The sequence below is a fragment of the Urocitellus parryii genome, chromosome Y (assembly GCF_045843805.1).
Source record: "Urocitellus parryii isolate mUroPar1 chromosome Y, mUroPar1.hap1, whole genome shotgun sequence".
Taxonomy (NCBI): domain Eukaryota; kingdom Metazoa; phylum Chordata; class Mammalia; order Rodentia; family Sciuridae; genus Urocitellus; species Urocitellus parryii.
In genome coordinates this window covers 2904276-2929916 of record NC_135548.1, presented here as the reverse complement: position 1 = coordinate 2929916, position 25641 = coordinate 2904276, and the positions used below count along the sequence as shown (strand labels likewise).

The following is a 25641-nucleotide window of genomic DNA, read 5'->3' as shown; positions in this document are numbered from 1 at the left end:
CCAAGTTTTGGTCATTCACGTTTCTGGAGAGGTAGAGACTACAAAAACTCCAATGGACAGAGGGAGTGGGCCATGGTGGATTCTCGGCTTGACGCCCTGCTGCATGTTCAGGTGGGCCACGGTGGATTCTTGGAGGTGGCTGCTCTCCTAAGACTTCATGATTCTCGTGGTCACAGGAGCCATCGCCCTGGCTGTCTTCCCTTCTGTGTCTTGACTGACTGACGGGACTGAGCACTGCAGGTCACAGGCCATTTCTCCTCCTCCTGGTTTCACAAAAAGGCCCAGGGAAGGACTGGGCACACACTGGCCCCCGACAGGGCTGGCTCTCACGCTGACCCTGCTGCAAAAACCTACAGGAATCCAGGGGGCCTCCTGCAGCCACTCTCTGCTCTACTTACCTGTGTAGAGATCCAGTTCCCCAGAGCGTTTCAAGGATCGGATCCACAAGCCATGGAACGAACACTGGAGGGACAAACCCACGTCACTCAGCTTGTAGGGGTGGGGTCACAAGACAACACTGAGCCACCACAGACCAGCATGATCTGCTGCCTGCACCAGAAACCAGCATTAACTGCTATTGAGCGGGTGCCAAGGGGCTGGGTGAGGCCATCTTGGAAGACATGGCACCTCCAGATGCGTCTCTTCCAGGGCGAGCCTGTCCTCCACCAGCGCCAGCACCCCACCCTCCCCCAGACGGACTCCAAGGCTCATGAACACGTTCAGTGTGCCCGAACGGAGACCTCTCCATCCGCACCCGTTAGCTCTCCCTCGGTGTTCGACACAGCTCTGCTGTCCAGTGAGTCATACGTAGCGAGTCCAAGATCAGAATGCAAGTGACAGACAGCACCCCAGCGTGGGCCATGGTGGCAGGTCACAAGGGAGGAGAAGGAGGGCTTGGCAGCGTCGTGATGGAAGGTCGTGTGAGGGCCAGGGGTTGGTGACCCTGGTGCCAAGCTCTAGGCCAGCCTGAAGCCAGCAGGCCCGCCACTTACTTACAAGAGTGTCCCAGTGAGCCCACTCGGGGGTTCCCGACACCTTGGCCTTCATTCTTGGCTGTGTTCTGTGCACTGAAGGGTGCTCAGCAGCACTACCCTTGAGCTCTCCCCTCTAGATGCCAGTAGCATCCTCCTCCCAGTCTGCCAATCAAACATGTCTCTAGACGTGTCCAATCGACCCCACCCTGGTAGAGAACCAGTGAGCTGGTTTTGATGCCCTCACTACCGGCAGCTCTACTCAACCGCCATTCCTGCTCGATTCTGGACTGCTGCCAGGGAACACCAAGCCACCACCTCTGTGGCCATTCCCCAGAGACACCAGATGTAACTCACAGTCCTGCCAGAGAACAGCTGGGTGAGCAAAAAATATCGCCAGGCAGAAAACCGAGGTACAACTGAGATGATCCAAGAAAGGACTAAAACAAGGACCACATTTTAAAAAGAATGGCCAAGTCCTGTCTGTCTGGAACAGAAGGTCCTCCAGCCTCACAAGAGAAGAAACTGTTATGTGAATCCGTCTCACCTACCTGGGCTAGAAGAGTCGACTTAAAATACACCAAGAGCTCGTTTTGTTTCTTGTGATTGCCACACTGCTACAACACAGCCACGTCCACAAATGGCTTCCCAAGCTGCTGGAGTCAACACAGTGCACCATTACGCCCAAGCAATGCTGGCCCTTGGAAATAGAGCTTATTCAGCAGAGCAGAGGCTTAACACTCAGGCAGCTGCGGGGGTGGGCTTTGCATCTCTGGCTCTAACCAACGCCGAGGGCACCCATGTGCGGCATTAAGAGCAGAGTTCTCATGAAGCAGTTAGCAGATTTACCTACTTGGAATACTCAGACTCAAAACCAATGGGCACAGGAGGTTTATTTCTCAACAGTCCGGGTGAAAGGTTGGCAAACTGAGGCCCATAGGGAGTCTGGCCCACTGCTTGTGTTTTTAAATAAAGCTTTATTGGAACAAAGCCTTGTTCATGAGTTGCGAAATTGCCTGTGGCCGATTTGAACCTTCCTCGTGTCTGTCGCAACTCTTCAGCAAAGCTCAAGGGAAGCTGCTGGCCATCCTACCGTGCACACAGCAGCCCCCACCCCATGACCAAGAAGGATCTGGCCCCCAGTTTGAATAGTGCCAAGGTTAAGAAACCCCGTTTTCAGATCCCTCTTCCCCCCCGCCTAGTGTCCCTTCCTGGTGGCAGCCTCTCTTGCCCTTCAACAGGAGTGGTCGCCGTCTTGTCCGAGCTCCATCAACACGACTCCCTGGCCTTCTGTTTGCACGGTCACGTGGGGTGTTCCACCCACTCAGGAGCATCTGAGGGCAGGGAGCCCGTTCACTGTCTGGGGCACACAGTACCCCCACCTCCAGCTGCAGCTGCTGGTGCTCAAGGTGTTGCTGAACTCGAGGGACAGCCGGGAGAAACCAGAGTGCCTGGTGTCCATGAACGGTGGTAAGAAAGAATCAAACCACGTCTTCACCATTTCCAAACAGAGGACTTTAAAGGAGAAGGACAAGAATTACAGATTTTGGCACAACAGAAAGAAGAGTGAATTCTGAAACCAAAGATAACTGTCATATAAAGAGGGTAGTTTCAAAACTGTGAAGAGGGATCTCGGTCACAAACTGTTCATGTTGTTTAATGATAACCACAACAATGAAGCCAATGACACCAAGGGCTTTCTAAAATTAATCAGAGAGCCTTGGCAAAGACCTACAAATGAACAAACCCACACTGCAGGTGAGGAAACCAAGTCACAGGGCAGGTAAGAGATCTCCGAGGGGACCTGGAATTCCATGTCCTACAAGGTCCCCTTCAGTGCTAAAATTCTGCACCAAGAAAAATCACGTGTACATCCCGATGAAACCCGAGGGACTGTTGTTTAAGGCAGTGACTAAAACACAAAGAGCCACCTCCTGAGACAGGTGAGCAACTCTGGTCTGGCCCTGGGATTCACAGATACCCAACAGGCACTGGCTGACCCTGGTCCAACCCAGGGTGTCGAAGGGAATGGAGGAGGACAAAGGCACCATCAGGAAACCCAAGTGGGGGACGGTCCTTTTGTTTCCACAAAAACATCCCTATTCCCAGCACTGTGCTCTCCAAGGTCAAGGTCAAGGTTTCTCCTGTAGAACTGCAGCTGCCTGAAAGCCACCGGCTCCCCTGCCAGAGGTGAGACAAGGTGGTGGTGGAAGGAGGGTGCTGATGAAATCAAGAAGGGAGAGAGGCCAAGGGCGGCCACGCAGGACCAGTGCAGACCCATCCCGGAGCACTCTCCCCCCGACTTAGCAACAGTCCACAGAAAGAGTAAGCGCTGGGTGTCGCCTCCTGCTCTCTGGGGCTCGCTTGCACCCGGTTCACTTCTCTTTCAACAGTGATGGATGAGTTTCCCCAGAGAATCACATTTTCGGCCCCACAAGTACTTCTGAACCCATGTACACTTGTTTTATCTGTGGTGAAAGGCACACAAATGTGCCGAGAATTCTTTTTGATTTTGTCGTGGAAATCACAGAACATGCCCACATCACCTTTACCACCACGACATAAATGTTTTAAAAAAAAAAAAAACCTACAAAACCCAATGCGACTCCCATCCCGATTCTCCGAGAACAGAAGCAGGGAGAAACGTTCTTCGGGGCTGCAGATGGGTTCTGGATGACCTGCCCACCGTCACATGGAATTTAGCAGAAAATGGAACTGCCTTGGCTGGCGGCCCCAAGAAAATGCCAGAAGGATCTCGTTAAAGTCGGGTTTCGCTTATAACATCTGGCCAGACCCCAAGGCTGGCGGTTAAGTACGGCGTGGGCTCAGAGGACTGCACACCATGTGGCCAACATCATTTCAATATCCTCTCAACCCGGGAAACACGAGCCCCGCTCGGGTTATCAACTAAAGGTCGCCTCCTCCGTCTCCCCAGCCACGATGGCCTTGGGGCAAGACGCCTGTGGGGGCCCTGGTGGGTGGGTGGACCCCGAGGTGCCTTCCTGTCGAGGGTCATAGGCAGTGGACCTCACTCCCCGGCTTCAGTTAGGGAACGCGAGACTCGGCCAGTTTATAATGAACAGCACGGTTAGAAGCCTCGACAGAAATTCAACAGAAAGTTACCCCAAGGTGGAAGAACTAACTGACATTATCATACCATCAGCACAATCCCCGTTCTCACGCTGGGGAGCTTCAGGGGTCTCTTGTCCGTGTGGATGGATGCGTAGGTACAATCCTCGTGGTCGCAGAACACTGGATTTCTGGTGGGTCGTTTTCATAAATTGGACACAATATGAACGTTTTCATCTGTGGCCGATGGGTCTTGGGAGCCACCACGGAGAAGACACGGGACTCGCTCCATCTCCGAGTTTAGTTTTCAAAACCAAACTAAAGCCTTCTGAGGAGAGGTTCCAAGGTTTTGGATGGTGATCATCTCTGCTGCCAGTCTGATTTTCCAGAGTCTTCTCCAATCTGTCACATTTTCTTTCCTTTCCCTTCTCTTAACCTCTTTCCCCGTCCTCCTCCTCTTCTTTCTAGGACTTAGTGAACTCAGGGGTGCTTTACCACTGAGCTACACCCCTAGCCCTTTCTGTTTTGAGAGGGGGGTCTTGCTAAATTGCTTAGGTCTCACTAAGTTGCCATCCTCCTGCCTCAGTCTCCTGAGCTGTGGGGATGACAGGCAGGCGCCTCTGCATCCAGCTGTTGCACACGTTTAATATCACACTTATCTGCCTCTGTGACAGTCAACTCTTTAAATATCTGTGATCCTCCCTGGGCAGGGAGAAGAAATAAGATTTCTAGCTCTGTCTTCATCCTAGCAGGGAGCGCAGCGCCTCCACTTAACGACTTACCAAGAGACATTTGCAGAACTGGAAATTGTGATTAGTGCTATATCCCCGAACACCAACAACTCTCAGCTGGGCACATGGGACACACCTGTATCCCAGCTACCAGGGAGGCTGAGGCAGGAGGATTTCAAGTTTGAGGCCTACCTTGGAAACTGTCAAAATAAAAATAAAAAGGGCTGAGACTGCAGCTCAGTGGCAGGCAGACTGCATGGCAGGCACTCGGTCCCAGGTACCATGACTAGTACCAAGGGGGAAACCCCAGAACCTCAGACTCCCTGGGGGTACTCAAAGTGATTTTAAGTAGCACAGGGACAAATGCTTAAAATTTTACTTCACGTGTGCTATACCGACAGATGGAACTCATGTACCAGTATCTACCAGGATGCTTTAGAGGAGGGGTTCAAATTAAGGAAAAATATCAGAGAATAGTAATAAAATATGCAAACACGGCAAAAGTTCAGATGATCAGTGAAGAGCAGACAGGCTGGGAGACGTACATTTAGATAGCCGGGAGGATAGAGGCTTTCCGAGCAGGAGGAAATCGAGAACGTGAGCGCACACCCATTGGCTCGCGGGAGGGTGAGTCTCAGGCAGAAGTGGCTCAATGACAGTCCACAGGACCACATCTGGCCGTGGCCCGTTTTTGTCAATAGTTTTATTGGGACACAGCCCTTGCCATGTGCTTCCATGATTTCAGGGGCTGTTTCTGCACCACCAAGACAGAGAGGAATGCTGTTACCTGCAACCAGCCAGGCGGAGGAAGACGGCAATAGCTCCTATGTGAAACCCCAACAGCAGGACAGCAGGTGCCAGGGGCTGGGGTGAGGGCAGGGGAGACGCAGGTCAAAGCAAGCAAAGTTCCAATTCGACAAGAGAAATAACTTCAAGAGACCCAGGGGATAGCACGGTTGCGACGGTGAAGAACAATGAACTGTGTTTTGAAAATTGCTCTTCACGTGACCAAAAAATGCTAAGTATGTGAAGCAATGCATGGTTAATTAGCTCCAAACAGCCGTTCTGCACTGCATACATGCTCCAAAAACACTGTGCTGTGCACTATCCACACATAACTATACACAAATGTGGATCTGCAGATCCACATGGCCTGTTCTGCATCCTAGCTTTATGACCTCTGGGCACTCAGACCTCAGGACCTTGGCCCTCCGTGGTGGATGACTCAGCGCTGCGTCTTCTTTCTTGGGGCTGGCGGGAATAAATGGCTTCTTCTGTCAGGTACTGAGCATCATGCCTGGCTGTATACAGCAAGTGCTCCGTAAGTGTGTGTGACTGGGACAACAGGGACAGAGGCAACACTGACAGAGGTGGTGGTGGAGGAGGGGGATGAGGGAGCTGGGGACAGGCAGTGGGGCAGACACCATGGAAGAGAAAGGCCCGAGCACCCTTGGATTTTCTATAGTAAGCAGCGCTGTAGGCTGCATGCTGGGTGCCCGGGCTGCACGCTGGGTGCCCACCTTCCTTCCAACGCCAGCCTCGGAAGGAAGGTTGGAGAAGGGCCCCCAGAGCAGCTCGCTGACCACAGACACAGACGGCACTTAGGGGACCGACGTTGATAAGAATGGCCACAAAGGCAGCAGCAAAGGGACGTGCAGAGGCTTCAGGGAAAGGGGACCAAGTGCAGGTGATGTGTTTGCTATCTGGTCTGCAAAGAGGAACATAGGGAATTTGGTAGGAAATAAAATATGTATCAGTGAGGGACAGTCTGAAGGTCACATTAGCATTTCAGAGCAGGCCGGTCTTCAAGGTAACCGTGAACTTTGAAGAAGGCAGTGCTTGGCCAGCGTCCTTTCATCGCAAACAGGAAACCTGAGCCAGTGAGACTCTCCCAGCTCACCCCAACTTCTAACGCAGGAGGGACTCTTCAAGTCTTCCACGCGTCTGTACCAGGGCTGTGTTCATGACTATGGGAAACAACTGGTTATGTGCTAAATCAACCGTGATTCATAACACACTCAACTGGCCTTCATTCTAGTTGTTTCCCACCCTCTGATCAAATACCCAGCCCAGCAATGAATGACAAGTCTCAATCCACAACATTGAGCTACTTTTACTTGGGAAAAAGAATATTCGTTTTACGAGCTTGGTGCAAACAAAGCTCTCTCTCCTGACACAGGTGAAAGAATTCATTAAGATAGACGAGGAGGGAGCAAAGACAGAAACCAATTAGAACGGTCAACTTGGAAAAGACCAGCAGCACACTGGAACCAGGCAGCCGGGGGCTGACGAACATCTGGAAGGTACGAGGCACCGACTCTGCATTCTGCTCCCGGAGGTGGTTATAACCCAACCAAAAGACTGGTTGAGGGAAAGGAGTTTGTACGTGACTCGCAACGATGCCAGCAGCTTTACCCCTGAGACACTGGCACCCAGTACAGGTTCCACGCAAGTTCTGGACCTGGGCTCGGCGATCTGGCCAAGATGGTATTCTGCCAAGGGACACGAGACGGCTGCTGCTGGGGGTGTGTGAATGATTGAGGCCACCAGCTAGCAGGGCGATGCTTTCTTGCACATTTGCTCTCCCAAGACCCCACCGCAAGGCACTGCCTGCGCCCACGGGAGGCCACCAGAAGACACGGGAGCGGGTTGCTTTCCACACCGTGCAGGCTACCTTCGCCCTGCAGCTCCGTGGCCCCTCTCTTGGGGTCTTACTCATTATTTGATGAAATGAATGTTTCCCTTTATTACTGATGTCTACAGCTAAGGCCACCAGGACTCTAAGGCCTGACCTTCCCAGTGTCCTAAGGAACCTTTAATGAGACAGGGACACACATTTGCCATGGAAATGAGCCGCTGCAGTCCAACAATATTTTTAGAGCTTCGCTGAACAATAAGCCCTGTGCTTGTGTTTGGAGGAGGAGAGCCGAGCCATTAAAATGACTTCCCAGATCCATGGGAACCTGCCACCGTGGGAGACATTCACAGCCTAGGAAACCCCGGGCCCTGTGGGGTAATCTGTCAGCTCCTAGGATTACGGTGGGCAAAGCCGCTTCATCACTTCTGGAAACGCCATTATTAGCCAATATTACGAGAAACACTCTCTTCTTGGTTTCCTCACCCACTCACCAGGAAAAAAATTCAGATTGAAAGTCTGCAACTTGCAATTACTTTGTTACCTGCCAGGGAAGGCTGTTGGCAGACCCTCCCCCTCCTCAAGGGGAAGAACGCTCTGGAAAATTAATCAAGACAGGCACTGCGGTTCTCACGGGGAAGTCAGTATCTGAGTGATGCTTCTGAGGGCAGTGCAGGGAGGCCCAGGAGAAGACCAAGAAATGAGAATTCCATCCATCCTCCTTCAACAAAAACCAGGTGTTTTCGGTCATCACAGTGGAGGGGAAAAGCCTGCTGTTGGTACCCAGCAGGCCAAGGCCCGGGATGTGGCTCCACAGTCTACAAAGAAGAGAACAGTCCCCCAGGACAGAGAACAATCCGCCACAAACTCACTAGTGTTGAGGCTGAAAACCTCTTGTAAGTGCTTCAGCTGGTGCCCTCACCCCTGGGACAAGATCCTACAAACCTGCCCACTTCTGTCAGGCTCCATGCAAACCAGGAGCTGGCCATAAGGGCCACACAAGAACATTTTGAGAGTCACTGAAAAGAACATAGAAGAACAGCCCCCTACCCCACCTATCCTCAAACCTGACCCCCAGCAGACACCAATGTGGCATCTGCACCATCCCGAGACACGTGAGGAATGTTGTGTAAATGGAACTGTGCACAGTGGGATCTCCTGACACCAGTCCCAGGAAGACTCATCCATCTTTCTGCCTGTGTCAATATAGCTCATCCCTTTTCATGGCTGAATAGTACTCCACGGTGTGGATGTGCCAGTTGGGTTAATCTATCGCCCACCAAAGGTCGTGGCAACCTTGGTGGTGAGTGCGATTACAAGTAATATCATTTTCTGTTCTGTTTAAGATACTCATAATGTCAGACACAGATCGAGCTTACAAACACCACCTGTGCATACCACGCACTGAAAAGAGTTCCTGTTAAACCCTTAATGCTCCTGTGGCATTGAGGTGAACCCTTTCTCTTCCTTTCTAGGCAAGTGTTCCAAACTCAAACAATCTGCACATTAACGTTCTTGCTATAAGATATCTAAGAAATGAACTCCATGATCATGGTGGCAAACTCGGGATCCAAAATGTTTAAATGACAGCTGTTGGGGGCGTGTGAGTGGGCAACGTCTCTGCACTGGGCAGAGCCTCAGTGAGACTCCATTTCTCACTGGTGTCTTTTCACTGGCGTTGTTACCAGAACCTTCGCGGGGTTTATTCCTGGGTGTTCCTCGTGGTGCGCTGGAATCCAGCCTGATGTCCTGGCTGATCCCAACAGCTGGGCCGGCTGCAGCCAACCCAGGCCTTGCACACGCTAGGCAAGCCCTCTACACTAAGCCACACCCCCGGCCCTTTTTATTTTGAGGCAGGGTCTCACTAGGTTGCAGAGGCTGGCCTCAAGCTTACAGTCCTCCCGCCTCAGCCTCCTGAGCAGCTGGGATGACAGGAGGGCGCCATCACGCCTGGCCAGTTTTTCTTTCATGCGGAGAGTTCAACTGGTCGCTGCTGTGGCAGCTACGACCCCGATTCAGAATCCAAAGAGGAAGCACCAGACATCATCAATATCCTACAAATATGTGTGCTGGATAAAAGTCCTTTTACCTACTTTTCAGGGCACCTCTCCAGTCCCTTCTATAAACCTCCGTGTTTAGAAAGCATCTTGCTTCTGCCCGAGATGAAAAAACCACCCAGTGGCTTCCGATAAGGCTAAACCTACACCTACCACAGGACCCAGCAATCCCACTCCTAGGCACTTCCTCAAGGTAAACAAAAACCTCTGTCCCCACAAAAACCTTACATGCAAATGTTTCTAGTAGCTTCACTTGGCAATCACCGAAACCTAGAAAGAACTCAATGTTCCTCAACAGGGGATGGACAAGCAGACTGCCATACAGCCTTCAAAAGGGAATATTACTTAGCCATAAAGAATCCACACACGGCTGATGCATGCAACCGCACGAACAAGCCTCAAGGGCCCTGCACTGAAGGAAGCCGACTATGACTATGTACCTTGTGACTCCATGTCCGCAGAATTGCTACAGAAGCAAAACCTGATGGACAGAAATCAATGGTGGCTGCCAGGGGCTGGCGTGGATGACTCAGGAACCTGAGAAAATTTGGGAAGAGCCACAGAATCTCTGTCTTGGTTGGTCATGTGACCCGTCTACGTTTTGCAAAAATCTACAGACCTACACTCCAAAAAAAAAAGGTACACTAGGTACATGTCAATCATGGCTTAACTGTTCAGGAATTAAAAAGGGAGGAAGCCATTACCACCACCAAGGAGGGGTCAGGTCTGTCTTCCCCGGGGCCCTCAACCAGCTCAATGAGCCCCTCTGCGGCTGGGCCCACGCAGCTCCGATCACCGTTGGTGTTGGTGCAAGTTGCCTTGTGTTAGGAACACGGGTCAGGAGAACACATTTCCTTGAGGATTTGGATGCTGGGAGGAAGCCCTGGAGGAAACACTTCCGATGTCCACAGGGTCTCCCTTGCTAAAATGTCCCTCCGTAACCAAGCTGGAAAAGGACTTCCACTTTCAGAAACAAGCCAGAGAAGAAAAATTGTGATTTCCCCAGGATTGACACCAGCCCAGGCACACGGACAGACACACACACTCACAAGCCTTGCTCCCTGGCTTCTCTCTTCCCAGGACGGTCGAGAGCGCTTCCGGCCGAGACACAGTGCCACCGTGGGCGTCACAAACAGCGCCCAGAGGCAGCGAGACCCGCACCCAGCAAGCCCGAGTGCCGTGACTGGAGCAAAACCAAGCGCAGCCTCTGCTGCTGGAGCTGCTCATTCAAATGCTGCTCCTATTTCATCTCAAGGTCTTGCTCCTTAAGCTTGTTCCCCTTTCAGACTGCTGGGAGTGTGCTGCGGGGAGGTGTTGCAAACCAAGAACATGGACTGAGCGCTCTGGAGAGGCAAGGCCCTCTGGAAAGCAAGCAGCCTTCAATAATCCCGCTTCCTTGCTGGGAAGTGTGTGCTCCATGACATGGAATCCTCTCTTCCTTGCAGCCTAAATCATCCCGAATGACACCGTGGATATTTGGGGAATGGGAAGGAAAGAGAAGATGGAGGAGAAGGGGGGTGGACAGAAATGGCCCCTGGTTCATCCTGCAGATGAGCAGGACCTGACCAAGTTCAGTGGCTCTGAGGACCAGCTACTGGGAGGCGAGACCGATTTTTTCACGGGTTTGGTGGTATGGAAGGCGAGCGTGCGCTCGGGTGTCTGAGCGCTCGGGTGTCTGAGGGGGAGCGGATCAAGGAAATGATTTTCTCCTCAAAGGTGGGGGAGAAGGTGCTCTTCAAGTTGGTGGAGGATCATTAACTATGGGCTTAAATAAACCTTAGAATTGAGGTAAAGAGAAAACCAAGCCAATCATGTATACTTAAACACCAGCCATTTCCTCTCCCCCCTTCCTCCTTGTGGTGCATTTAAAAAAATTCCAGAATACACACAAGGATTCCATCCAAGCCATCTCTCCTTAAACACGGGCCACACCTACTTGAAAGTCACTTGGATGTTGGTGAATCATTAGGAAAAGAATTCAACAGACATACAGAAGTGACGCTTGGGAGATTCTGGACACCCTGCTCTGTCCCAGTCTCGGTTCCCTAGCTGCCTGGTCACAGAAGCTTGATAAAAACAAACAGGAGAAGTGTCAACAAATACCACACGAGGAGGCCAGCCTTCCTGCCGGGGGGAGGGAGATCTCTGTTTACGGAAAGACGGCGCGAAGCACTTACGCCCCGGACGTGGGGCCAACCACCAGCACAGCTGCTGTCCCCAGGTAACAGATTCTCTCTCCTGCCTGACATTCACAAACAGCTTGTTGACACACTCTCCCTGTCCCTACCATCAATATGGCCTCACACAGAGCTATTTCAAGTACCACGAGGGAAGCAGGACCCGGTGCGTGGGGTTGCTCCCCTGCAGGCAGCTCAGGGGGTCTCCGAGTTCTGTGACAGGAGAACACCTGTCCTCCATGCTCTGGCAACAGCCCAGCCAAACGCTCAAATACGTACCAAGAACATGTATCCCCATGGACAGTGCTAGCTGGGATTCCAAGTAAAAAGTCCCAAGCTTGGATGAGAGGGATTTCATTTAAAACATGCTCCATGTCCCACCAAGTATCCCTTTTGCCTGGGAGAACCTCTTTTCTAGGGGAAACTGATGCTATGTGATTTGCTCAGGGTTTGAGCCATGTTCTTTGCATCGATGCCTGCCTATTTTCCCTTTCAGCCTGGGTCCAGGTGCCGATCAGCTGGTTCCTCCTCAAACCTAGCACAGACAGTTCCGGGCTGACAATGGTCCGACTTCTCTTTGGACTTTGACAACAGCACACGCGCCTTACACATTCAGTAGAAACTGTTTCAGATTTTGCCCTGGGATCTCGAGTTCTTGCTGCACTTCTGATTCTCAGATGCGGCACCTCCGGGCAGCCCCAGGATCGGTAGGTCGACATGCAATGTCTACAGCATGCAGCGCTCCGAGCTGGGGGCTTGCAGGCCACGTACAGCCCATGCGGTTTCGGATCAGCATGTTTTCTACTTTTGATGAGTGGATGCGACCACCATATAATGTAAGCAAACAGGTTATAGCATTCAGATTGGCTAGGCTAAGCCATGATGTTCCGTAACTTAGGCTACAGGTATGAAGTGCCTTTTCAACTAAGGTGCATTTGAGGGGAGGGGACCACATGGTTAAGCAGAGGATCATGCTATGGTTTAGATCTAAGATGTCTCCAGAGGCCCCATACTAGGTAAGGTGGTGGGGTGTTGAAGAAGGGGGGGCCCCAGTGGGAGGAAGCTAGGTCTTTGGAGGTGCATCCCATCCCTGAAGGACCCTGGGCTCTTCCTCTTTGGCTCCATAAATCTCTGGTGTCAAATCTACAAGGTTCAAGTCAACACCCCAGTGGGCCAATGCTCCCACCACAGTGGAGACCAGGAGCACAAACTGCTCCTGACCCTCTCCATGTTGATCACAAGTTCGAGGTTCGCTTGGGTCTCATTTCACCTGAACAGAAACGTTATGGGGATAGCATCGCCTTCCAGCCTGGGAATGAGATAGCCCCAAGACCTTCTCTCCTCCCCACTCTCTCTCACAAAGGGCACCGTTAGCCCTCCTTGTTACCCTTCCACCAATGGCCAGCGATCCACCCGCGGCACATTGAAGGCAAATTTCCTCCCGACAGAGAAGCAAACCCCTTACCTGATTCCTGGAGGTACCGATACACCAGAAAGTTCACCTCGTCACTGGTAATGCTCATCTTAGCCTCACCTCGCGGCGATGAGGTCTTCACAAAGCGGGAGCCACCCTCTGCGGGGAGAAATGAAGCGATAAGCCATCAGTCAGAACTCTCAGGATGCTGCCCCTGTTCCACGTCTGCATTCTTTTGGAGAGGACTGAAAACACCACCCACAACGACCCAAATGTCCTTCCACTGGTGAATGGACAAAGAAAAAAAGAGGAAATAAAATACTATTCAGCCATTAACAATGGAACCCTGCCATTTGCTTCAACATGGATTGAACTGAAGACCATCAGGTTGAATGAAAATAACCCGGGAGGCACAGGGAGTCAAGAACCAACAGGTCTCACCGATAGGCGCATCTAAAAGTCGATTGTACAGCCGTAATGACCAGAGGCCAGGACAGCAGGGTGGGAAGGGCTGATTAATGGGTGTAATTTACACTGACAAGTTCTGAGGTGCTCACGCACAGCAGCGGGACTGCAGATAATAATGCAGTGTGTGTTTCAAAAAGCTGCAAGAAAGCCTGTTGAAAGGTTTCGCCATAAACAATGATAAACATTTGAGGAGACACAAGTTAAACCTGCTTTAAACATTATGCAATAAACACATATATCAAAACATTCCATGGGCTAGGCATGGTGGTGCACGCCTGTACTCCCAGTGACTCAGGAGGCTGAGGCAGGAGGATCCCGAGTTCAAAGCCAGCCTCAGCAAAGCGAGACCCTAAGCAACCCAGTGAAACCCTGTCTCAAAATACAGAATAGGGTTGGGGATGTGGCTCAGTGGTCGAGTGCCCCTTAGTTCAATCTTTGGTACTCCACCCCCCCAAAAAAAAATTCATGATACCCCATTAATATGGTTTGTTTTTATGTATCAATTGCAAAATAGATAAAAAGTGCTTATTCCCTTTGATTTCATTTGGTGACATTTCTGTACTTGTGTACAGGGCGTAAAGAAAACTGTCAGTCAAAGCACAAATGCATCCCAATCTCTGCTTGACGTCTGCGGAGTTTACCCCGAAGACATCGCCTTAGGAAGCCAAGTAAAGACACTCAAAGAGAAGCTGTGAAATCAGAGTACACACCCCGATGAAGAAGTGAAATATTATTTAAGGGGAAGAAATTAAACATCAAAAACAGAACATGGGAGCTCTGTACAGACTTCGGCAAGAGCATCACACTGCTGAGGAGGAATCGGTGCAGAGGCAAACCTGATCCTTCAGGATTTTTACATCCTGCCCAGGTGCAGCCCTCTGGTTGGTGTATCATCAACTCCTAATGAGGAGACAACAGGCAGGCGTCTCTCAGGCTTAGTAGGGCCTCAAGGATGAACGCGAGAAACAGCTTGCCACTACACATCCCGACGCAAATGTATCACAGACGTCTCCATCAGCCCCTGGGGTGCCACGCATTCATCAGAGATGGTAAACGAGGAATTTTTCAAATTTCATTTGAAGACTATTATTAAAATATAGAAAGTAATCGTGTGCGACTGTCAGCTGATCTCTGCACCCCCTCTGCAACATCACGTGAGTCATTAGGCGGACAAAAGCAAATTTTTTTTTTTTTTTTTTTTTTTTTTTTTTTTTTACAAGTTGAACCTCTACAGAATTTCTGACCCTTCCCCCCAAATAAACAATAAAAGAAACCGAAATTACTGACTCCCAGCATGAACTGAAGTTTGGCAATTCCTTGTTCCACAACTGGAGCTTCTGTGGTTTCAGACCCTTAACAGGCAGCGATGGAGACAGAAGTAGAATTCTGTGGTTTCAGCCTCTCCCTGCCCGAGAACTTCTGGACAGGGCAGAACCAGGTCAGCGGGCCTACCAGTCCAACTGCAGTCAAACCCAGAGTCCCTGGAAGGTGACTGAGTCGGGAAAGAGAAACCGGCACCATGCAGGGGAGGGCAGATGCCACCTGCCTGCAAGGGCCAGAGCCGTTGGGAGGAACAGCCTTGGAGAGCGCCTGGTCTCACTTTTCTGCAAGCTACCAACGAGGAGGAGACCGAGGCACAGCCAGGATCTCGCAGCAGAGAGAAACTGCATCCGTGGACTAACTCCGCATGCCTCCCTGCATTCCCAGGTGCCAGCGACCCACTGGTCTCTGGGGACGACTATTCTACCTCCCCTAAGTCTGCCTTTTAATTTCTACCCTTAGGGCCAGGAACACAGAACAGCCCTGAGCAACCCATGGTTTAACCTGAGGGAGGAGACCGCAGGCCGAGGCCACAGGACATGCTCCTGGGCCCGTCTTGTGTCCCCTGACAAAAAGCACTTTTGCAGAGAGTGAGACGACTTTGGGAACCAGCTCTTCCTACCACATGAGCACCTGTGGAGTCTCCTAATTACTCACGCTGGATGACAGAGGAAAAAAAAAATTCTGCCCCACTTTTTCTGTGACTAAAAAAAAAAGAGATCCAAGGAGATAGAAAAATTACTGGGCACCTACTATAGTGAAGCCATGGTAATTGGCAACACTCAACAAAAACACGACAAATTCCAAGATTCTGTCTTTGGCCAGGCTCAGTGTCACACGCCTCTAATCCCAGTGGCTTGGGAGGCTGAGGCGGGAGGATTGCAAGTTCAAAGCCAGCCTCAGCAACAGTGAGGCGCTAAGCAACTCAGTGAGACCCTGTCTCTAATACGAAATACAAAATAGGGCTGGGGATGGGGATCAGTGGTCGAGTGTCCCTGCATTCAATCCCCAGTATAAAAAAAAGATTTTGTCTGTGACATACAGCTCATTAAGCTTAACAAGGTGCCTGTACAAGTCATGTAAAGTTCCCCACGTGTCCCCGAAGGTATCCTGAAGAAGTGGCAGTCTTCCAAGAAAGCAAAGTCCATAGAAGAGCTAAATTCTTGACTGATGGGGACAAGACCTCTGAATTCGCAAGAAGCAAGGCTAGACAGAAAAAGTTCGGGAGTTATTTTTTTTTTTTTTGGTGTGTGCACGTGCGCACGCCCGCATACAAGGGTGTTTTATGAAAATAGCCTTTTTTGGTGGTGGTAGTGGTCCCAAGCATTGAACCTGGAGCCTCACACATGCTAGGCAAGTGTTTTATCACTGAGCTGCTCAGCCAGTCCTAAGTTGCCCGGGCTGACCTCAAACTTGAGATCGTCCTGCCTCAACGTCCTCAGTTGCTGAGATTATAGGTGTATGCCACCACACCTGGCTGATCTCACCCTTAATGACACGCCTTATGCCCCCTTGTCTTGGGGCAAGAGGACCGGCCTCTGTGATGGCACTCGGGGTGAAGGATCAAGCATGTTTGCAGAGAGGAGACCACCTCCATCTTCTCCGTCAAGGATGATTCTCTGTGGACAAGTGGCATGAGGCCAGAGATGCCCGTGCCAGTTGCAGTACGGACTAATTAGAGGTTCATCCGGCCGAGGGCTCCTACCCGTTCTGAACGCACTGGCTCTGTCAGGGTATTGGCCAGAGGGCAGGCAGACAATGTCCTGGTAGCCACAGAAGTGCCAGGGATGTGGGACTTGACTCGGGGGCCTGTGACCAGGAGCAGACAGCCCGATTCCTAACTGCAGCCCCTGCACCTTCAGCCTGGGATTGCAGGCTGTGAGGCGGCCAGCTTCCTCCCTGGTAGCAGGGCATGAGGATGCAGGCCTTGATGTGAAGGCCCAGAGCAGGGCCCACCGCGCGGTAAACGCCCAGCCCAGGTCAGCTAGTAGGCTTATTTAGCCACCTCTGAAAAGTGTCCCAGAGCCACCTGAAGGGGCCTTCGCGTTGGACCAGGGCAGAACATGAGGCGTCCCCACAGGTCCCCTCAGCCCTACCAGTTAACCAAGGACAGTCAGCCAGGCCAGGCCGCGCCTACACATTCCCTCAAAGAGGCCTGCGCCCGGGGCATCCTTCTAGAGTGTGCAGCCGGAAACCCAAGCCTCTCTAACTCTGAAGCAGTTTCCCGAAAGGCTTCCAGCCCTGCCCTTCTGAGAACTCAGGTGGATCTTTTCCAACCCCTCCCGGCGTCCAAACCGAAAGGGAGCGTTAGCACCGCTCACAGATCCGCCTCGCCCCAGAGCAGGGCCAAGGCCAGGAGCACCTCATGTTTATCTTCCTGCCTGACCCAGTTTCGGATGAGAGACACCTTCAGTTATGTTGATTTGAGGGCTTTGGAACGGTGATGACGCAAAAAGGGGGGGAGGAAGAACCCCTTCTACTTGCAGTTGAAGCCACAACACTCTCTCTGTGCTGCTTCAACAGCAAAAAGAAAACCGAGCGCAGGCCAGTGGCATTTGTGGAGACGCCTCAAGTCACACGCGTCTCCTTCCTGTATTCCTGTGAATCCAGATGTACCGCTTCCTCTCAAGCCCTGCACAGGCACCAGCTCTCTTCTATGACCATCTTTTCCTCCTATGTGATGAAGCTCTTTACCCAAAGACGACGTGGTTAAATAAACGGTGGTAAAAACATGGGAAATACCACGTAGCCATTAAAATGATTTTAAAAAGCAACCTGACACATGTACTCTGTGCTTGCTAAGTATGAAGCGTGAAGTGCTCAATGCTTTCTAGGACCTGCCACAGCTCTGACATAAATGTGGCCGTTCCTCCTATTATTGCCATTTTACAAGTCAGCAAAATAACGGCTCTGAGTGGACCATGCACAGGGCTAAGTTTTGCACACACATACACGCTTCAAAACGTGCTGACAGTTATCTCTAGGGGTGGAACTGTGTTGGACTTAATCTGTGTGTGTGCACTCGCGCCGTCTGTATTTTCTACTATGAACCTAAATTGTTTTCATTTGTAGTGAATAAATAATTGAAGCCTGTCGGTATCTTTGCGTGAGACTCGGTGCAACATGAAACTACAGGGTTGGGAAAGCCCCCAACCAGTCTTCTGCTGGGAAAAGAACTCTGCTCTTTGGTGGATAACAACACCTCCCAAAGAGGCATTCAGAAAGGGTCTTCTCTAGGCCTGGCTGCCCTTGTGGGTTGATGAATGGCTGGCTGAGACTTCATGCAAACCCCTGTGCAATTCGCAGATGTTTAAGGGATAGAAAAGAGCTTGGAAGCCGGCCCAGAAGCACACCTTCTTCAAAGCGCTCCCTCTAGTAAAGGCAAACCTGTTAGAAAGCTCGTTTCTGGAGCCAGGTGACGGACATGGCCAACAGGGTATGTTCCCTCTAACATTCACCTCTCCACAGTTGGATGCAAGTTCTTGTATTCAGGATTCCAAGTGAATGCCTCTCAAGCAGGTCTGCTCAGGAAACACTGAGAGCTACTGCTACCACACAGGAGTACTTTGTCCTGTTTTTCTAATGACTTGGGTGTTTGCGGTAATATTCCCAATGTCCAGATCATTACAATGATTTTCTAGCCAGAAATCAGTTCGGAGGGAGGGAGGGAGAGAGAGAGGGAGGGAGAGAGGGAGGGAGGGAGGGAGGGAGAGAGAGAGAGAGAGAGAGAGAGAGAGAGGGAGGGAGGGAGAGAGGGAGAGAGGGAGAGAGAGAGAGAGAGAGAGAGAGAGAGGGAGGGAGGGAGAGAGGGAGAGAGAGAGAGAGAGAGAGAGAGGGAGGGAGGGAGGGAGGGAGGGAGGGAGGGAGGGAGGGAGGGAGGGAGAGAGAGGGAGGGAGGGAGAGAGAGAGAGAGAGACTCCACATGATGTGCACCAGACCCTTGGATTTCAGGCACACACATGGGCTGGTTACGAAACCTCTATAAACACTGATTTTCCACCTAAATATATAGGATTCATCGGGGCCATAGAAAGTCTTTCCAGTGTTAGCATCGTAAGTGGGGTCATCTACCCATGTCATCTGGCCTGCAGAGGCGTAGTGGAAGGTGACAAGATCAGCTCCTTCTGTGTCCTGTCTTGCCGTACGATCCCTCGTGCGTGAACTTTCACCAGAGTGATGTCATGAGGTCGCAGAGCTCAGGGAGCCCTTGCTAGGGTTGGCCCTGCACTGCCTAGACATTCACCCTCTAAAACTGCAAGCCATAGAAACCCTTTTTCCCTCTAAGCAACCCGTCTCAGGTATTTCCTTAGAGTAACACCAACCACCACCCTAAGAACTCATAAAACTGATACCCGCTCTTCGTCTTTCCTGCATTTTCCCACCTCTACATCAGAGCAATTATCTTGTCTTGTCCTGGTTTGAAATCCATCTCGACTGACAACGTCAACAGTGACACTCTGAAATGTGGACCTTCCTCATGAGCATACCAAGCACTTTAAAACTGACATCCAGGAAGACACTATCACCAAAGCATGCTACAGATGACAGGCAGGCAGGCGCGCGTTGGAACGGTGCAGTCAGAAGCCCTCGCTTCCTAATGTGTTATTTGCAGATTATTCCCAGCCTCATGGAAGACCTACAGCTACTATAGTTCCCACTAAATGGAACAACACAGTCCCATTTCTGAGGATGATCTCAGAGGGCCATCTACAAGTTGCCCACTATGGGAGAGAAGAAGAAATTCCAAGTCACTTACAAACGTCTTACAGTAGGAATCTGATCAACGCCTACTTAATTTATTGAATTGACACTTATGTTTCCTAAGCACCACATTAATACCCCATCAAAACAGCACCTCTCCCTGGTACTCACAGGTGTCAACCTAACAACTTCACAGAACTTCTCTGGGTGTCAATTTTGATTGTGTGTGTGGCCTTCAACTCGACACCTGCACACAGGTAACTGTTTTCTCTGCTACCTTGGAAAGCCTGGCATGTCAGCAGATTTATACATAGCGACCTACATGATTTTCTAATAAGTTTCAAGGTTAACCAGCAAGTCAATTTGCAGATAGACACAAATCATGTTAAGAAACTAATAAAGCATAGAATTAAGGTACACGAGCCAAGTAAAATCTATACTCAAGTGCCCAATTATAATTAATGCTTCAGCTTAATTATAATTCATAATGTTGACAAGAGAGATTGATTTTCGATGGCGTCTCCCTCTCATGGCAAGACTCGGGAAAGTTTACGATAGCCAGTCCAGGATCCAAAATTCTTGGAAGGCAGCACAAGGCTAATTCCTCATGCAGAGTTGACCACATAGTTATAAGCCTTTGATGATGTTCTTACTACCTTCAATTTCTGCCCAGAGGAATATCTGCAAGTTCTTTTTTGGGGAGGGGAAGATTACTTTAAAACAGGGGTTCAGCTTTGGTGAAATGCTTCTCAAACGGACCTCGGGCAGCAGGACTAGCATGGAGGGAGGGCACATGCTTACCGTTACGGTGACGTCATGTGGAGGCCTTTGGGCCAGTGGGCTGCCCGGCATCCGATCGTAGACTCCGCAGACCGTCTGCAGGCACGAGCCTGGGGAGAAACAAGATTGGAGAAGCAGACTTAAAGATCTCTGGGGGTGTGCTGGCTTCTCACCCCACCCCCAGGCCTTCAGGTTCGTCCTTCATGGTGTCCAAAGGTGTCTTAATCCCGAGCTCCGATGACAGGTGTGCTGGATGCAAAGCAAAAAGGAAAACAACCCAAAAGAGAAATTACAATAGCCAGTGAGGCATGTAAACATGATGGCAGAAAAGAGCCTCCAATTAGATAAAACCACTTTCAGCTCAGATACTGCTACTGCTGGTTATTTTTTGGCAAATGACTGTCCATCAAAACATCTTCGTTTTCGGACAATACCTCAGTGCAAACGATAAACTAAGCACAACTCTTATTTTTCAGTTGCTACAAACAAATGGGCCATTTCCCCTTTGTCCCTAAGAAATTTCTCGTCCTGGGTTGTGAATGAACCTCGTCTCTTAGAGACTTGAAATTATCCAGAATCATCTTAAAAACCAAGTCACCAAGACAATTAAATGACCGTCATTTTCTTTAAACTCTTACTCAACAGTTTTCAGTCAGAATCAAAAGGTACCAGGTTTAACAGGATTCAGATCCACACGAGGCTGCATGCTCAAGCTGTTTCTTATTAGTGAATTTATAAGGAACCCCGTAAATTGTTTTCAGGAAGTTCAAGCAAATTATTCCCACTGAGTTGTGTTTATAGTAATACTGTTTAAAGGAAGGAAATTAAAGAGATTCTACAGGCAGGTTCATGAGCCTCCAGGTTTCATTACAATGCATAAAAAAAAAGAAATCCTAAGATTATACAAGATGAAAGTAATACCAGGCAAGAAGAGTAATGAGATTTATACAGAATACATCCACAACTCTAGAAATTAAAGGGCTTAGGAATGAAGCAGCAACAAAGGAATATTGATTTTGCTTATAAAGTTTTTTTAAAAACCCATTGATTTATGGAAAGAAAAATCTTTAGTGGAGATAAACACAGCAATACTTGTTAGAGTAAGCGGAAACAGAAAGCAAATTACTGTTTGCAGGATTGGGCTGTAAATTATGAGGGGTGGGGAGTGGGAAGGGAATAAGCCTTATGATGAAATTACTAAATGTCATCAAGCATCAAAATATGAGCAGATTTCACCACAATAAGCTCCAAATTGCCTGTAAATTAAAACATTACAATCCATAATAATTCAATAAGTAATTAATATACAGACAGCTCTTATTACAAGCTGTTCAGGGAGGAAAAAAAAAGCTTTAGAAATGAAATTCCTATTTTCTTTGGTCCACAACAGATGGTAACTCACAAATTAGAGTCTTGAAGTTGAAGATTATCTTTTATATATGTTGCAAAACTCTCTAAATGTAATTAGCTTATCTCCTACGTGTGATCAACACAGAAAAAAATTGGGCATGGCGACTCTGGTTCATAACATTCTGTGGTTACGCAACACATCAGAACTAATTAGCTCACTGATAGAAACAATACAGGAAAACGAGAAATCCAACCCCTGATATCTGGTCCTGACCGACTTCCATTTTCAGTACAATCATTATCAGTAAACTGTACCAGCAAGAGATGTTGATGTCAGTGAAGAATTTGTGTAGAACACAAATGATGTTAATTACTGCAACATGTTCCTTCTCCCAAACGGCAAGACCTGACAGATATAAAAAGAAGTCTCCGTGTCCTGTTGCCCTGGGCTCCTGGTGTGGCCGACATACACACCCTGGGCTCTCTGGGCAAGCCACTCAGAAAGCACCTGCCTTCCCACGAAGAAAAGTAGGTCAAAACAGAGCTTGGGCTGATACAGTTCTGGAAACAATTAAGGCTGTAATCAAATATGACAAAATAATTGACGGACTCCTGATCCACCAGCCCTCCTTCCCTGGTGCATTCACCTTGACCTTTAAGTCACGCATGGACGTCTTACAGCTTGCTGTGAGGCCGGTGTGCAGCTCCAAGACCAACTTCTGCAGACAGTGGACCAGCAGATTTGAGAAGTGACATGTACACCGTGGGTTTTGCCTTTGCAATGCTGTCATTGCTGGCGAGAGGTATTGGCCCCAGGAATGGTTGCTGTTTGCATAGGAGAATGTGTAACCACAAATCCCACCATTTCATGTGAGTATAATGCACCAGTAACAGAATGTGTAAAGAAAATAATATGCCACTGGCCGTGAGATTTCTTCAGCATAGGCTGGTCATGGGGTGCATACACAAGGAATGCTAGGTGAATGAATGAATGATGTACCACATCAGGGATTGAACGCAGGGGTACTTGAGCCACCTCAGAAAGCCCATCCCCAGCCCTATTTTGTATTTTATTTAGAGACAGGGTCTCACTGAGTTGCTTAGTACCATGCTGTAGCTGAGGCTGGCTTTGAACTTGCAATCCTCCTATCTCAGCCTCCCGAGCCACTGAGGTCACAGGCATGCACCACCATGACCAGCTCAAACTAGCCATTTCAAAGTGCACAGTTCAGTGGCATTTATATGTGTTATGTGACTAGAACCTATACCCATTTCCAAATCATTGTCACCACTCCAGAAGGTAATCCTCTACCTGGGAGGCTGTTCCCACTCCCTTCTCGGAGTTATAGCAATGAGCAGATGGACTGCCCGGACTTGCCCATGCAGGATGCGTCCTGTCAGTATAAACCACATCGCATGGTCTATGACCTTCTGTGTCTGTCTTCATTCACGGAGCATGTTCACTTCCATCAGGTGTAGCACACATCATTCCTTTTAATGGCTGCATACTATTCCGCTACGTCAATGGATTGCATTTGGTCCAGCAGGTGATGAGCATCTGGCTCCTAGGAACAGTGCTGCTACGAATGTGCATGCACGAGCGTATGTTTGGGCATCTACTTTGCATTCCTGGGGAGTACCTACCAAGCAGTGCCACTGTCCTACTCTGCTCTCTGGAGATCAGTTTACTCCTTCCTAAGAACCCAAGAGGAAAGCAGGAGAGGTGGACAGAAGCTGAGCTGTCCTGACCTAGGGGGAGAGAAGAGGACGTGGCTACAGAAGCCAAGCAGCCAACAAAGGCAGCAACCCCACAAGGAGGGTCTGCCAGCATAAGAGCCACTTGCCCTGTGGCCACGAATACCGGGCTATTTTTCTGTTGGGGGCAAACAAGATGACTTTCCCATTCAGATGCATGTGCTACTGGGTGCATAAGCACTTCCGGATAAAAGCACGAGATCATCAGGTCTCTGCCTCCCTCCCACCCCCCGCCCCAGGACAGCAGGCATCGGGAGACACTCCTCCATACCATGACTACAGGTGGAGCTCTCCTACAGGGGATACACAGCACCCACCCCCAACCAAGATCAATCCAGGCCAAAAAGTCAAGTACCGAGGCCGAGAGCTCTCTTACAAGAAAATAAATCACAGAAGCACCGAGTTCATCTCTTTGTGGCTGCTGCCTGGATAATTTTATTTTGCAGAGGGTTTAAAGATACTAGAAGGTAGCCAGGCGCAGTGGAGCGTGCCTGTAATCCCAACAGTTCAGGAAACTGAGGCAGGAGGATCCCAAGTTGGAGGTCAGCCTCAGCAACTTAGTGAGGCCCTAAGCAAGTTAGCGAGACCCTGTCTCAAAATAAAAAGGGCTGGGAATGTGGTTTAGTGGTCAAGCACCTCTGGGTTCAATCCATGGTCAACCCCACCAAAAAAAAAGTAGAAGATAAACATAATACAGGTCTGAAGATTCAGAAAGGATTGCCTAAGGGTTATTTCCATAGGTTGCCAGAATGCTTCTTTCTGTGTGGTCCAAATTTATAAAATAAATAGCTGATGGATCGCGACAGGATGTGTTCTGATCGATTGTAAATCAAAATGTTTAACAATGTAATCACCGATTCTCTTTCTAGATAAAATATAATCAAGTCTGTACAAGAAAATTCCTTTAGTTGGCCACGGAGAGGCCAGTAAGGAACAGGTCTGGGGCCTCCTGCCAACAGCCCGGGGCCACTTGCCAGCCATGGAACAGAGCCACCAGGGACGTGGATCCTCAAGGGCCCTATGGAGACTCCAGGTGACATCTTGCCTGCAATCTCAGGAGAGGACCCAAGCACAGCATTCACCCAGCCTGGTCACACTGACATTGCTGACCTTCAGCGTCTAACCCACTGTCAAACCAGGTGGGGAATATGCCTGGGGCAGGGGGTCTTCTCAGCAAGTGCCTCATAAATCGGAGATCATGTTTGCAAGGCTGTTGCCTGGAAAATGCACAACCAGTGAACTTGGAAGCCCATCCACTGGAGATTTTAAATAAGTAGAGAGAGTAAGCCAAAGTATGTTCTTCGGAATGTTTTTTTTTGGACGGGGCCAGTACTGGGGATTGAACCAGGGCCTTATACATGCTAGCAAGCACCGTACCACCGAGTTACATCCCCCACCTTTCATTTTTTAAATTTTGAGTTAGAGTCTTGCACTGTTGTCTAGATGACCTCAAACTTGTGACCCGCCTGCCTCAGCCTCCCAAGTAGCTGGGATTACAGGCCTGTGTCAATGCACTGGACATAGAATGAGGTTTTCCAGGTCACTTAGTAGGCATTTTTTATGAAAAACGGTCCCCCAATCCAAAAGGACCGGCATCGAGGGGTTAAACGGAGATGGAAAGAGAAACAGCCCGCACATGTGTTTGCCTGGCTTGCTCTGAAGTGCTCTGAACTCACTTAGTCCTGATAATTTAAAATGCATCAAGTGCTTAGAATGCTATCTGCTCAGATGACCTGTACTCTGTCTTGCAGAAGCAACGGTTCCCATCCTCACGGGGCTATGGTCAGCTCAGGGACTTCCACAGTGCCCAGGAGCTGCTCGGGCACCTGACAACACCTTGTCCCTCTGTGCCTTGATGTGCTCACAGCTCGGAGCCGCAGGCAGCACGTACTCTGTGACGTGCCTTCTTCCCCCAGCAATGCCTCTCCTGGGCTCCCTGTGCACCTAAGCACCAACCAGACCATTCTCCACCTGAGCAACCGCCCAGACCATTCTCCAAGGTCCACTCGGTCTACGTCCAGTGCCTCCACAGAACACTTTGCACGTGTTGAAACGTTCAAGGCGGTTTTCTGATGGATGATGAATAGACCCTGCCACTAAACACCAAGATCAACGGGGCTCCCACTGCTAGAGGCTCACGTGTTTTCCAAGGGAAATGCACAAGCCAAGGCGGCTTGGGAAACAGACTCTGGGAGCCTGAGATGCAGAATGAC

The 25641-nt window shown here is 49.9% G+C and overlaps 1 protein-coding gene across 5 annotated transcripts in view; it reads right to left on the bottom strand.

The window, feature by feature from the left end:
- The window catches only part of LOC144251038 (F-box-like/WD repeat-containing protein TBL1X), a 169951-nt gene that overhangs the window by 29295 nt on the left and 115015 nt on the right, over positions 1–25641 (bottom strand). For all 5 annotated transcript variants that reach the window (XM_077794163.1, XM_077794164.1, XM_077794165.1 and 2 more), the window contains 2 exons: positions 20345–20433; positions 13106–13213 (listed from right to left, as the gene is read on the bottom strand). In XM_077794163.1, the coding sequence (XP_077650289.1) occupies positions 13106–13163 (58 nt within the window). In that variant the 5' untranslated portion in view covers positions 13164–13213; positions 20345–20433. The remainder of the gene's footprint in view (positions 1–13105; positions 13214–20344; positions 20434–25641) is intronic.